Raw genomic sequence first — 15,053 nt, forward strand, 5'->3', positions numbered from 1 at the left:
ATGCGTGGGCGTGTATATGCGTGCGTGTTATCTGGAGGGCCACACCCAGCGCCCAGCCGCGAAGTGTGACGCGGGCGATAGAGGCCAAGCTGTTTCGCTTTGCGGGCGCCGTCTCCTGCATTGTGCGCCGGCCGTAGGCACCGCCCTCCGTCAGCCAGGCGATAAAAGGCTTCGACCAGGACACCCTTCCACCATTGTGTGTGGCCGGGGACACCCTGGCCAGGCACTCTAGGGGGCGGTGGCCAACCATTATAGTAATGAGGTTCCCCCTCACACGCGCCATGAGGGAGGGGAAAGGGGGAGGATAGGAAAGGGGTAGGGGGGCGAGTCGGAGGGGGGAGGGGGACAGTGCCTGTTATTTCCAGGCTGCAGGAGTGCCACAGAACCCTGGGCCGTGATAAGGGGAGAGCCGGGAGCCCAGCCCTATGACCACGATGCGAGTATACGAGTATTATTATAAGCGCTTTACCGTTTTATCCTCGGGAGAGGGGGAGGGGGAGACTACGACAGTGGGGAAGGAGGTCGAACTGCTATCTGAAGCCCCCCCGCCCCCCTTCCGTTCCCCTCCGTGTCCCACCTTTCCCCCCCTGCTCTCCCCCCCCCTCAATATAGATAAAGTTAGGGCCCCTTCGCAGGAGGTACTTAGGGCCGTAGAGGAGCCACAGGGGGAACGCCGGGATAACGTTGCACCGCGGGGACTCGATACGCGGGCTAATTATGCGCCGGGAATAACTGGGAACGAGAGGAGGCGAGTGATTAGCGCGCGGGAGAGGAGCGCGAGAGGAGCGAGAGACGGAGCAACAGGATGCCTTGAGGTCTCCAATGTCAGCGAAACAGATGCGCACTTCCCCGAATCTGAGGCCCAATTATACAGAGGGAGGGAGGGAGAGGGCAGAATGAGAATGGGAAGGGAGGGGGAGGGAGAGAGAGAGAGAGAGAGAGAGGGAGGGAGGGAGGGAGGGAGGGAGGGAGGGAGGGAGGGAGGGAGGAGGGAGGGAGGGAGGGAGGGAGGGAGGGAGGGAGGGAGGGAGGGAGGGAGGAGAGAGAGAGAGAGAGAGAGAGAGAGAGAGAGAGAGAGAGAGAGAGAGAGAGAGAGAGAGAGAGAGAGAGAGAGAGAGAGAGAGAGAGAGAGAGAGAGAGAGAGAGAGAGAGAGAGAGAGAGAGAGAGAGAGAGAGAGAGAGAGAGAGAGAGAGAGAGAGAGAGGGAGAGGGAGAGGGAGAGGGAGAGGGAGAGAGGGAGGGAGGGAGGGAGGGAGGGAGCAGACAGGGAGATGGACGGGCAGATAGATTGAATGATTCATTTAATTTATTGACTGTTTATCTCTCTCTTTCTGTCTCTCTCTTTCCTCTCTCTCCTCTCTCTCTCTCTCTCTCTCTCTCTCTCTCTCTCTCTCTCTCTCTCTTCTCTTCTCTCTCTCTCTCCCTCCCTCCCTCCCTCCTCCCTCCTCCCTCCCTCCTCCCTCCCTCCCTCCTCCCTCCCTCCCTCTCTCTTTCTCTCTCTCTCTCTCTCCCTCCTTCCCTCCCTCCCTCCCTCCTCCCTCCCTCGTCCTCTGTCTCATTCAGGGAGACAGAAAGACAGAAAGACCGTGAGACAGTGACCACACACAGAGACATCGTGACTGGTTGGAAAGTGGAAAGAGACAGAGAGAGAAACACCTAGCAGACCACATTGAATAGCATCATTACTAGAGAGAGAGAGAGAGAGAGAGAGAGAGAGAGAGAGAGAGAGAGAGAGAGAGAGAGAGAGAGAGAGAGAGAGAGAGAGAGAGAGAGAGAGAGAGAGAGAGAGAGAGAGAGAGAGAGAGAGAGAGAGAGAGAGAGAGAGAGAGAGAGAGAGAGAGAGAGAGAGAGAGAGAGAATGAAGAAAGAAAGGAGAGAGAGAGAGAAAGGAGAGAGAGAGAAAGGAGATAGAGAGAGAGAGAAAGAGAGAAAGAGAGTGGCAGAGAGAAGAGAGAGAAAAAGAGAAAGAGAGTGGCAGAGAGAGAGAGAGAGAATGTAAGCAACAATCTCGGGAGTCACATGCCGATCGGATTCTGTGCTTAGTCACCGTACAAACCAGGAAGAGAGACGGGAGAACGAACGAACTAAAGTGAACCTGCAGTAGATGGAAAGAAAAGGAGAGGCTCGAGAGAGAGAGGAAAGCAAAGCGAGTGATGACAGGAAGGGGGAAGTGATAATGTGATAATGATGCTGTTAGGTTTTGAAGGGCGATTATTCCCAAAATACGGATACGGTTTCGATAATGGCTGCCGGAGCTCCAAAGGTGAAATTTGACGCGGGCGTTGTTAGTGAATAAAATCTGTAACTGGTTATGCTGATTGTTGGTCCAGTCGCTCTCGAGAATGATACGGTGTAAAAAAAAAAAAAAAAAAAAAAAAAAAAAGTTGCTGGATTTGTGTGTACGTGTGTACGTGTGTGTGTGTTTTTGTATCGATCTGTAAAACCTCTCTCGCGTTCGACGGCGGAACGGATCTCTCCCCCTCGGTATCCGGCCGTGGCTGTAACGGATTCTGCGTAAGGGGAGAGTCGTAATACGCATTCCTGTTTGATATCCAATTAAAAGGCGTTTCAGAATCTCTCCCGCGCAAGAGTCGCTAACATTGAATGCCGTCAAATAATGCGTTTGCGGCTATAGGTCGTGTCTGCAAGTAATTTAGTCCAGCGTGTTTTGGTCAGTCAGTCTGTGTCGGCATAAGCCAGGGTCAGCTCCATCTCCTGCAGTATTGCCAGATTCTCCCGCCCTGTGCACGCCCCTTGCCTCACACACCTGCGCTGCCACCCTGCCCTGCCCTGCCCTGCCCTGCCCTGCCCTGCCCCGCGCCCTGCTCTCCTGACCTGGCTTTCCACCCTTTCTGTTCCCTTGCCTGACCTGGTTGTCCAAGTCTTCCACCCGTGCGCGCTCGGTGGCAGGCCTGCGAATCTCCAAGCGAATCGCCGTGGGATGCCTCTGTAGTGCCCGAGTGTGTAGTGCCATAGTGACAAGCCCTATCAAGGGTGGTGAACAATTTTTGATCGATGGAAATCTGACAAGGACGAGGCGCCCCGTTGCGGTTCCTTGGCGAAATTTCTCGCGCGTGTTCCTTGTGACCCTGTTTCTCTACGTCTCTTCCGTCTTATATTATTTTCTCTCTCTCTCTCTCTCTCTCTCTCTCTCTCTCTCTCTCTCTCTCTCTCTCTCTCTCTCTCTCTCTCTCTCTCTCTCTCTCTCTCTCTCTATCTCTCTCTCTCTCTCTCTCTCTCTCATATTTCCCGTATTCTCTCACAACCATGGTTTTCATCGGAGTTGAAGGCGGAGTCAACGCGAGGTAAGTCACACCCATATGTATACAAACATTTATGTACATACAAATATTTATATGCAAAGAAAGGGCGGGCAGGTTGGTGGGCGGGGAATCGGAGAGGCCGTCAGGGAGAAGTGGTGTGAGAAGGGGAGGGGAGAGGTGGAGGGAGAGGGGGAGAGTTAGAAAGAGGTTGAGGAAGAATGGGGAGAGGAAGAGGGAGAGGGGAAGGGGTAGCAGGAAACGGAGAGAAATAGGGTCAGTCAGTCAGTCACACACACACACACACACACACACACACACACACACACACACACACACACACACACACACACACACACACACACACACACACACACACACACACACACACACACGCACACACTTACACTCTTACACACACATTTACACAATTACAAACACAGACAAACACACACAGACACAGGCAGACATACCAGACCAGACAAACAGCGCCAGAGAAAGGAAGAAAGAGAAAGACAGAGCGGCAGGTGACGGACACAAGTGGCGGTCAGGTCCCCCCCCGACCAGCTGATGCAGCCCACGCCACACCTGTAGGAGTATCGTGCTCTGCTCATTTGAAAGGTTATTACGATAATGACGCGTGTTGTTATTAGCGGGCGATCAATCAGGAATAGCGTGACGAAATAACTTTAGTAGCCCGAGTAATTGGAATGATAACGATGATGAATATGTATGTGTGTGTTTGGTTTGCTTTTAGGTAGGGAGGGGCAGGGGGAAGGGCGAGGGGAAGGGGATAGGGAGGAGTGATGGGGGAAGGGGGAAGGGCGAGGGGAGGTGGGGATAGGAGGGGTGATGGGGGGAAGGGGGAAGGCAAAAGGAAAGGAAAGGGACGGAGAGGGAAGGGGAAAAGAGCAGATAGGATAGGGAAGGAAGGGAGGAGAGAAGAGGAAGGAGAGGGGGTAGAGAATGGAGAGGACAGGGAAGGGAAGGAACCGAGAAGGAAGGGAAAAGAGGAAGGGATGGTGAAAGAAGGGAAAAGAGAAGAGGGAAGGGGGGAGATAAAGGAGTGGGTAGGGAACGGAAGGGAATTAAAGGAAAGGAAAGGAAATGACACAGAAGGAAAGGAAAGGAAAGAAGAGAAAAGACAAAAGAAGGGGAAGGGAAGGGAGGGAACATAAAGTCGGAGCGAAATATATTCCACCGCTTGTTTATCCAGCTTATTTAGTTCTTTAATTATGCAGTAAACGCGGGGGCCATGTCATACCCCATTTCTATTATTGATTGCTCCTTCAGGTCATATTGGAAATACAATTGAGAATACCTTGGCATGGATATAGGTTAATGATCTTCGTCAGAGGGCAGTTAGGAGGAACATTAAGATCAACTACAGTGCAACGTTTGCAGAAGATAAAGATTGCATATGATGTGAAATAACGAAACGATTATGCAAGTTGCATTCGCTTGTGTCCTTCTTACTTCCAAGGTGTGCCTTTTGTTCATATTTTCTCTTACGCTTATGTCTCTTTTTATTATAAACTCCATGTTCGATTGATATTGATATTTTAATGAAGGCTCCATGTTTTTGCTCGTTTCTTGTCGTCCGTTTTTATAAAGTTAATTTAATACCCCCCCCCCCCCACGTCCAACCCCGAAAAAAGTAATCGCAAGGAGATAAAACTTGATTTATGATTGCTTCATATCTCGATAATGTAATATTTGGACCTTAAACGATAGTTTGGTGTACCTCCCACCCTGTCTCTTTCCCTCACCCCTTTCCCCCCACCCACTCAACCTCATTCCCCACATCCCACACCCATTCCATCACCCGCCCCATCCCATCCCATCCCATCACCCACCCTCATGCCTTCATCCTATCCCCCATCCCATGCCCCCATCCCATGTCCCCATCTCATCTCCCATCCCATGCCCCCATGCCCATATCCCCTCCCCCTCCCCATACCCCCATACCCCCACTACCTTCTTCCTGGTTGGCCAAGCAGGGTGACATTTTTCTTTTCTTTTTTTTTCTTTAGTTCTTAACAGCGGGTCAGTAGACTCTATTCGTGTAGAAAATGTAAGTAAAGTGTTCACTCGAGAACTTTCTATTCTACAAGTAAGAAAAGAAGGGAGGGGGAGAAGGCTAGGGAGGGAGGAAGGGAGGGAGGGAGGGAGGGAGGGAGGGAGGGAGGGAGGGGGAGAGGGAGAGGAAGAGTAAGACAGAGGGAGAGAGAAGGAGAGGAAGAGTAAGAGAGAGTGAGAGGGAGGGAGAGGAAGAGGAAGAGGAAGAGTAAGATAGAGGGAGAGGGAGGGAGAAGGAGAGGAAGAGATAGAGAAAGAAAGAGGTGGGGGAGGGAAGGAGGGAGGGAGAGAGAGACAATGATAGAGACAATAATAGATATTGAGATTGATAGAGAGACAAAGAGAGAGAGCGAGACAGAGAAAGAAAAAGAGAAAGATAGAGAGAGAGAGAGACAGACGCACTCAGTAATAAATATAAAGATAGATAGAGAGATAGAGAAAAAGAGAGAAGAAGGCGTAAAAACCTGCAGTCGATGATAAGACGCTCTTATTAAGGGAGGTAGAAAGTAGAGAAAGTTGTTGAAGTCTTAATGTCAGAGTTCGCGGCAAAAGGCGGCGGCGGCGACGTTGGTGGCGGGAGGAGGGAGGAGGGAGGAGGGAGGAGGAAGGAGGAAGGAGGAAGGAGGGAAGAAGGAGGAGAGAGAAGGGGAGGGAGGGAGGAGAAGGGAGGAGGGAGGAGGGAGGTGGAGGGAAGAGGGAGGAGGAGGTGGAAGGAAGAGGGAGGGAGGGAGGTGGAGGGAAGAGGGAGGTGGCGGGAGGAGGGAGGAAGGAGGAGGGGAAGGGGAGAAGGAGGAGGAGAGAGGAAGGAGGAGGGAGAAGGGAGAAGGGAGGAGAGGAGGAGGAAGGAGGGAAGAGGGAGGAGGAGAGAGGAGGAGGGAGAAGGAGGAGAGAGGAGAGGAGGAAGAGGGAGGAGGAGAGAGGAGGGAGGAGGAGGGAGGGAAGGGAGGGAGGAGGAAGAAAAGAAGAAGAAGAAGAAGAATGAGAATGAGGAGGAAGGAGGAGGATAAGGAAGGGGGGAGGATGAGGAAGAAAATGTAATAAAATGAAGAATAAAAAGAAGCCGGATAGTAAGAAGAAATAATGCTGGTAGATGCGATACACTGAGGAGAAAAAAATGGAGGGTAACGATAAAAGAAGGAAAGGTAGGGAGAACATAAGTCGGGAGGAGGGGGGGGGGAGAGCGCCCTTACTACAGTTATGGGTGGGGCGGGAACACCACGCGGTAAGCACGGGCACTCTTTTTTCCCTCTTCCTATATTCTTTCTCAGCTTCCTTCTCCCTCTCCCCCTCCTTCTCTTCTTCTTCCTCATCCTCCTTCTCTTTTTCTTCCTCACCCTCCTCTTCTTCTTCGTCCTCCTCCTCCTCCTCCTCCTCCTCCTCCTCCTCCTCCTCCTCCTCCTCCTCCTCCTCCTCCTTCTCCTCATCTTGCTCCCTTTCCTCTTCCTTCTCCTCTTCTCCTTCTTCTTCCTCCTTGTCCTCTTTCTTCTCCTTCTCTTTCCCCTCCTCCTTCTCTCCCTCCTCCTCCTCCTCCAGTTCTCATTTTTCCTCCTTGTCCTTCTTCTCCTTCTCTTTTTCCTCTTCCCTCTCCTTCTTCTTCTTATCCTCATCCTCATCCTCCTCCTCCTCCTCCTCCTCCTCCTCCTCCTCCTCCTCCTCCTCCTCCTCCTCCTCACCTCCAACTCCACCTTGCCTTCCTACTCCTTCTCCTCCTCCTCTTTCCTCCTTCTCCTCCTCCTTGATCGCCTACTCCTTCGCATGCACAAATTTCTTTTCTTCTCCCTCACAATGCTCAGCCCAGCGACCTTCTCCTCGCTGGCCTTGCTTGAAACGCATTGTGGTGATGATTATTTCTCGTTGGGTAAGAGGTCAGTATCCCCTTCCCTTCCACCTCCCCTCCCTTTCTCCCCCGTCCCCCTCCCCTTCCCCCTCTTTCCTTTCTCTTCCTTCGCTCTTCCCTTCTCTTTCCTCTCTCTTCCCCTCTCTCTCTCTCTCTCCTTCCTCTTCCCCTTCTCCTTCCCCTCTTCCCTCTTTCTTTCCCCCTTCTTCCTCTCTCTCCTCTCTCCTTCCCCCTCCTTCCTTTCTGATTCCCCCTCCTTCTCTCTCCTCCCCTCTTCCCTCTCTCCTTTCCTCTCTTCCTTCTCTATTTTTCCCTTCTCCTCCCCAGTTCCCTCTCACCTTCCCCTTCCTCCCTCTCTTTCTCCCCCTCTTCCCTCTCCCTTTCCCCCTTCCTTCCCTCCCTCCTTGCGTCCTTTCCTTCTCGCCTTCTGCCCTACTTTTCTTCCTTCCTTCCCCTTCACTCCCACCCTTTCACCTTCCACTGCTTCTCCCTCTGTCGTCCCTTTCTTCCCACCCCCTTTCCCCCCTTCCCGCCCCCACACGCCCATCCCCCTCCTCTCCCTGCCACCAAACCCTGTCAGACTGTGTGTGGGGGTGGGGGTGGGGGAGGGAGGCAAGGCTGGGTAGATAGGTTCTTGTAGGGCGTGGTCGTCTACACTATGCTAGCCAAATTTCGTTAATGTAACGGGTCCTTTTTTCGTTCTCTCTCTCTCTCTCTCTCTCTCTCTCTCTCTCTCTCTCTCTCTCTCTCTCTCTCTCTCTCTCTCTCTCTCTCTCTCTCTCTCTCTCTCTCTCTCTCTCTCTCTCTCTCTTTATCCCTGGACTTTTCTCTCTTTTTTTATTATTTTTTTTTTGTAATGCGTTCTCAGATTTCTCGTTTCGTTTGAGTCTTTTTTTATGTCTCCTTGATTTTCTTTGGCTTTCTCTCTCTCTCTCTCTCTCTCTCTCTCTCTCTCTCTCTCTCTCTCTCTCTCTCTCTCTCTCTCTCTCTCTCTCTCTCTCTCTCTCTCTCTCTCTCTCTCACTCTCTCTCTCAAACACACACACGCACACACACACACATACGTACACACACACACGGACACACACACACGCACACACTTCTCTATCTCTTACTGTCTCTGCCTCTCTTCATTCACCTTTCCTTTCCATTTTCTTTCCCTCTCTCTTTTTCCTGCTTCTCCATTTCCCTCTTCTACTTCTCCCATTCCCTCCCTTTTCCCCCATGGCCTCATTCATTATTTATCCCTCTCTCTTCCCCACCTTTCCCTCCCTCATTCTCTCCCCTCTCTCCCGCAACCTACTCCTCACGTATACCCCGTAGAACAAAATGGAACAGTGCATGAACGTTATCTGTTCATTAGTAATGAAACTCGTAAATAAACCCGACTTATTTCATACCCATGAGGAAAAAAAATGAATTAGAAAATAAGGAAAAGGTCATTTTAAGTAGAATTGACGGTAATATAAAGAAAGAAAACATATTAGTGTAGTGTCAAGTAGATTTAATGGCAACGTATAAAAAGAATACGGATCACTATATTTCAAGTTGATTTAATAGAACACTGAATACGTAGCATTTAATTAAATTTATTCGTTTATCCAAGTTATCTTTATTATTTTCATTTTCCTCATCCGCGCCCGTGAGATATCCGGGAACATTCTGACAAATTTTTATTTCACCAATTTTCATTTATTGTTATTATTGTTGTTGATGTTAGTATCATCAGTTATTGTAATTATTTTTATCATTGTTGTTGTTATTTGTTGTTGATTTTAGTATCAGTATCATCAATTATTATCATTATTTTTATCATTGTTGTTGTTATTTTTTATTGATTTTATTTTTGAGAGTATTGTGCCGTGCGCTATACGAACTAATGAACTGCAAGGATGATGTGTACTTTCGGCCTTGTGGCTATTGATCATATAGAAGAGGGGGAGAGGGCACTAAAGAGAGGGGAGAGGGGGTGCTGAAGAGAGGGGAGAGGGGGTGCTGAAGAGAGGGGAGAGGGGTGCTGAAGAGAGGGGAGAGGGGTGCTGAAGAGAGGGGAAGGGTATTCTGAAGAGAGGGGTGAGGGGTGCTAAAGAGGGAGGAGGGGCGATAGAGAGGGTAGAGGGGCTCTGAAGAGAAGGGAGGAGTCATAGATGGAGGGGAGGGGTGCTAAAGAGGGAAGAGGAGGCGATTAGGATATGAAGCATCTATTTTATTGATTGACTGATTATATATATATACACACACACACACATATATATAAATGTATATATATATATATATATATATATATATATAGATATATATATATATATATATATATATATATATATATATATATATATATATATATGTATGTATATACATCATATATATGTATATATATATATACAGATATATATAATTATATATAATGTATATATATATATATATATATATATATATATATATATATATATATATATATATACATACATATATATATATATATATATATATATATATATAGATATATATATATATATAAATTATATATATATATATATATATATATATATATATATATATATATATATATATATATATATATATATATATATATATATATATATATATATATATATATACATATATACATATATATATTTTTTTCTCTCTTTTTTTCTTTCTTTCTTTTTCTTCTTTCTTCTTCTTATTATTATTATTATCATTCTTGTTTTTGAAGGGGAGGAATGTAGCCTGTCATAGTGGTAATGCTGGTGAGTATTGGGGTGTTCTGGTAGGAGCAAGTGGGGGAGGGGTTAGGGGCAGAGAGCGTGGGGTGGGGATGGTGGAGTGTACTTTGAGGGAGGGGAGCTTAAAAGGAGTGTTTTTTGTGTGGGATTGGAGTGCTCTTGGGGGTTAGAGGGGGAGTGGGGGTTGGGAAGGGGGTGTAAGCATTCCTTTGGGGGTTGTAACATGCATGGGGGGGAAGGGAGGGACGGAGGTAATATGCTATTAGTCCGTCAATATTTCGCTAATGACGGAGGTATCCGAAGCGATATTAAATCGTAGATAAAAAAAAAGAAAAAAATAGCGGGAAAATGCGTAGCGAACGAGTGACGAAGCAAAACGAAAGTTAAAAACAGACAAATAAATCGCTTTTGGAATTCGACGAAATCGTGTTGTGGGACAGAGGGAGCGGAGGGGGGGGGTGTCAGGATAGGCTCGGAGGGGGGGGGGGGGCTGTCCTTCTACCGAGTTTCATGTTTTTGTTGTGTTTGTTTACTCTCGAGCGTGGTTGTCTAGGGCGTGTTCCGGGGCTCAGGTTCGGAAGGGGAAGTGGGGGGGGGGGGTTGTGGGCGTGTTTGCTGGGGGGGGCGTAGGACATGTCAGAGGAAGGGGCAGGAAGGGAGGGGCATATGAGAGGGGGAGGAGGAGGAGGAGGACGAGGGGGGAGCGTATGAGAGGGGGAGAATGGGGAGGAGGAGGAAGAGTGGCGTATGAAAGAGGGGGAGAGGATAGGCGTGTGGGGGGGGGGGGAATGGGGGAATGGGGGGAGGGAGGCGCAAGGTAAATGTCATGGCCTCGAATGGGGGAGAAGCCGCGTCGCCTCGGACACTTTGCGTCACCTATATCGATATGCCTTTCGAGGGGAGGTGGGGGTGGGGGTGGGGGTGGGAGGTGGTGAGGGTGAGGTTGGTATAGGAGGGGATATGTAAGAATAGTCAGAGAGGGGAAACGTAACTCCTCTATATTCCCCTCTTCTCTCTTTTTTTTTTTTTATCCCTTCGCATGGTTTGTTCTTTGGTATCAGATGAGGTGGGAGAGAGAAAAATGAGGGAAAGGGAAGAAAGACGAAAAAGAAGAGGGAGAGAGAGCGAGAGAGAGGGAGAGAGGGAGGAAGAGAGAGAAAGATATATATATATATATATATATATATATATATATATATATATATATATATAGAGAGAGAGAGAGAGCGAGTAAGAGAGAAAACGAGAAAGAGAGAGACAGAGAGAGAGAAAGAGAAATAGAGAGACAGAGAGAGAGAGAGAGAGAGAGAGAGAGAGAGAGAGAGAGAGAGAGAGAGAGAGAGAGAGAGAGAGGGACAGAGAGAGAGAGAGAGGGACAGAAAGAGATGGACAGAGAGAGAGAGGCAAGGGAAAGAAGGGAAGAGCGAGAGATAAGGAGCTTATCTTATCTTGGCTTCGTCGACGCACTCGGGCAGCGCCGCCGTCCGCCGTGTCCTTGCCTTTGCGCCACTTTCTCGTCGTTTTTTTTTCCCTCTTCTTCTTCTCCTTCTGCCCTCGTGTCCTCTTTTCGTTGACTCAGCGTCGAAAGCAGGATTAGTTAATGATTTTTCATATGGATTTTCTACATTTTTAAGTTTTATTTTTTTGTATAGGTCAGCTACATATTGTTTTAATTATTGTTTTCTACATATTTTTGTCACAGAAAGGCTATGTTATTCATTCTATTATATACAAATTGTTATTGCTCACTTGTAGCATGGTAAGTATGACAGCAACATACTTGGTGGTGACCAGAAGGGCGATCATGTCATTGACACGACAATAAAATCCGATGTAGACGTTTACTCGCCTCCTAATGGTAACGGCAAAGTTTATTGCCAATTTATTTCCATAATAAATCTGTAGCTAGTAGAAGCCGCCTCTTCCTCCCTCCCTCCTCCTCCTCCTCCTCCTCCTCCTCCTCCTCCTCCTCCTCCACCTCGTCCTTCCTTCCCCCTCCTTCCCACCTCCACCCCCCACCTCACCTCCCCCTCCTCCTTCCTCCCTCCACCCCCACCCCTACTCCACCCCCACCTCTTCCTCCCTCCCTCCACCCCTACCCCACCCCCTTCCTCCTCCTCCTCCTCCGGCTCCTTCTCCTCCTGTCCACCCCCACCCTCTTCACTTAGTCTAGAAACAAATCCCATGATATTGAGTTCAAATTATTTACAAGTCATGGGAAGAATGAAAAAAAAAAGAAGAGACAAAAAAAGAACGAAACTACGTGAGTGAGAAGGCGGAATGGTGGATTGTTTTATGGTAATTTCTCTGGCGGGGATCTCTCTATCAATCTACACATCTGCCAATTTCTCTCTTTCATCCGTGTATCTGTGTTTGCTAATCGATTTATCTGTTCGTGTCATTCTCTATCCGTCTCTCTCTCTCTCTCTCTCTCTCTCTCTCTCTCTCTCTCTCTCTCTCTCTCTCTCTCTCTCTCTCTCTCTCTCTCTCTCTCTCTCTCTCTCTCTCTCTCCTCCCTCTCCCTCTCTCTCCCTCTCCCTCTCTCTCCCTATCCCTCTCTCTCCCTATCCCTCTCTCTCCCTATCCCTCTCTCTCCCTCTCCCTCTCCCTCTCTCTCCCTCTCCCTCTCTCCCTCTCTCCCTCCCTCCCTCCCTCTCTCTCCCTCTATCTCCGTCTTGATTCGTCTTTAGCTCTCTCCCACTCTCCCTCACCCTCTGCTGACGATGGTGATGTTGTTATTGGTGGTGGTGGTGGTGGCGGAGACGGGGGAGGGGTGGAGCAGGGTCAGGGGGGAGGGTTAGGGAAGAGATCCGGTGTTGTAGTGGTGTGCTGGGGGGAGGAGTGTGGCCTCAGTCATAGTGGTAACGCTGGTGAGTGGAGGACGCGCGCGCGAGTGTGGCCGTGTTGTGTATGAGGAGCGACTGGCCCAGTATCACCCCGCAGGAGAGTAAAGAGAGAGGGGCAGAGAGAGAGAGAGAGAGTGAGAAGAAGGAAGAGGAGAGAGAAGAGAGAGAGAGGTCGCTGCCTTGTCTTGCCTTGTGTCGGTGACTGGAACTGTTTTGTTGTGCACTTACCTCGGCGCTCGTGGATGGACACACTTTGGAATACTTTTTTTTTGTATGATATCGTTCTCTCTCTCTCTCCGTCAGAAGACATTTTATCCAGTGTTGATTTTATGAGATATATATTGCTTTTGTTCGTCCGTTGATAAACTCGCGTGTTATTGTTTTGCTCGGCTCTGGACCCCGTATCCACGCCGCGTGTGTTGTGCTCGAAGGCTCCCTCCCGCCGATTGGAATTCTCAAGCTATTTGGAGCGCATTCGGGGTCGGCTGCGGACGCCTGCTTAGCCGGGAACATGCTCCTCGAAGGCTATGACATGACGGACATTGACGGAAGGTGAGTTCGCGTTCTGCTGTTTTGATTCTTGGCTTTTTTTGGGAAGAATGCACAGGTGTTTACGTTTGCGCAGACGAGTTGAGGCAACATAATGCCGATACAGAAGTATGGAAAGCGAGCACGCGCACACACAGACACGTACATGCAAGCTTGATCTCTCTCTCTCTCTCTCTCTCTCTCTCTCTCTCTCTCTCTCTCTCTCTCTCTGTCTCTCTCTCTCACTCACCCACCCACTCACTCACTCACTCACTCACTCGCCCACTCACCCACTCACTCACTCACTCACTCACTCCCTCACTCACTCACTCACTCACTCACACACACACACACATACATACACATACATACATACACACACACACACACACACACACACACACACACACACACACACACACACACACACACACACACACACACACGAAGAAAGTGAGGAGGAACGAAAGAACATGAAACAAGATATGACTAAGAGAACATGAAGTGTCAAAAGCGAGGGAATCGAAACGGTGCCGGAGTGAACGAAGGCACAGAATCTGGCACTCGTTACTGGCATCTCCCCTTTCGGCGCCCTATTCGCTAATCTTAGATATCCTTTCCTCCGGCCCTCTTACCTCCTCCCCCGCCCTCCCTCCCTCCCTCCCTCCCACTCCTTTCCCCCTCTCCCCTTTCTCCTCTCCTCTCACCCTCCCTTCATTTCTCCTCTCCCCTCTCCCCTTTCCTCTTCCCCGTCTCCCCTCTTCCTCCCTCTCTCCCCTTCTCTCATATCTTCCCTCGTGGGACTCCCTGGGGGGTCGAAGGGGGAGGGGAAGGAGGGGGAGAGGGGGGAGAGTTCCCTGGCGGTGCCATGCGGTGCGAGGGTGTGCCACAGCGATACGGCGGGCGTGGAGAGCGAGGGTGCCACGCGCTTTAAAGAAATAAGATGGATGGAGCGTGGCATCATCCAACTCACAATTTGTCAGCGGGAAGTACAATGGCGGGGCTTGTAGGGGGAAGTGGGGGGGGGGGAGAGAGGGGGATTTTGAGGGAGAAAGAGAGCAGGGGGTAAGGGGAGATGGAGGGAAAGAGAGGGAAGTGGATGGAGAGGCATAGAGAGGAGAAAAGAGGATTGAGAGAGAGAGAGAGGTAGACACAGACACAGATAAGATACCGAGAGATGCCGAAAGCGAGACCCGAGATAGAGGGAAATGGAAAATGAAGAATGGAGATATATCTCCCCCTTCTCCCGTCCCCTCGCTTTCTCTCCCCTCAGCGAAAACCACGTGACAAATGACAGCTTCTCGCAGTGGCTGGCAGAAGAGGACCTACACGTGGCGTGTCCCGTGATGTAGTGTGGGGGGGGGGGGAGGGAATAAGTGGAAGGGAGAGGAAGGTCATGTGACGAGGGAAACGTAGATTAAGAATGAGTCGATGCGAGAGGGGAGGCGATAACATGAGAGGTTGTGAGGTCCATGGAACTGCGCCCGGACCTCATTACCCGCGGGGAGCGAACGCGCGGCGAGAACGGAGGGCGCGCGCGTCACTCACGGCCGCCTTCCGACTCCTGAAGGACCGTCTCCCGGTGCAGAGGAGCGCGGAGGGCGGCGTGCGGCGGAGGGGAAATGCCTTCGACACAAACAGTATGGGAAACGTCGGCCCGCCATCCTGTACGAGTGGCTGTGCGACACGTGTGCGGGAAAAGGCACACTTGTACACTTTCACACTTGGGCTGGGGGAAGGGGGGTGGGTGGAGGGGGGAGGGTGCATCTGTAGAG

The 15,053-nt window shown here is 49.9% G+C and overlaps 1 protein-coding gene across 29 annotated transcripts in view; it reads left to right on the forward strand.

The window, feature by feature from the left end:
* The window catches only part of LOC113817988 (CUGBP Elav-like family member 2), a 344,309-nt gene that overhangs the window by 157,298 nt on the left and 171,958 nt on the right, over window positions 1-15,053 (forward strand). For 4 of the 29 annotated variants that reach the window (XM_070131095.1, XM_070131107.1, XM_070131102.1 and 1 more), the window contains exon 1: window positions 12,758-13,302. The exons of 20 other annotated variants lie outside the window; for them this stretch is intronic. In XM_070131095.1, coding sequence (XP_069987196.1) covers window positions 13,262-13,302 — 41 coding nt within the window. In that variant the 5' untranslated portion in view covers window positions 12,758-13,261. Of the gene's footprint in view, window positions 1-3,252; window positions 3,306-12,757; window positions 13,303-15,053 lie in introns of those variants that run through there. 5 more of the 29 variants (XM_070131097.1, XM_070131105.1, XM_070131116.1 and 2 more) reach the window with 3 other exon arrangements.

This window comes from Penaeus vannamei, chromosome 16 (genome assembly GCF_042767895.1).
Source record: "Penaeus vannamei isolate JL-2024 chromosome 16, ASM4276789v1, whole genome shotgun sequence".
In the NCBI taxonomy this organism is placed as follows: domain Eukaryota; kingdom Metazoa; phylum Arthropoda; class Malacostraca; order Decapoda; family Penaeidae; genus Penaeus; species Penaeus vannamei.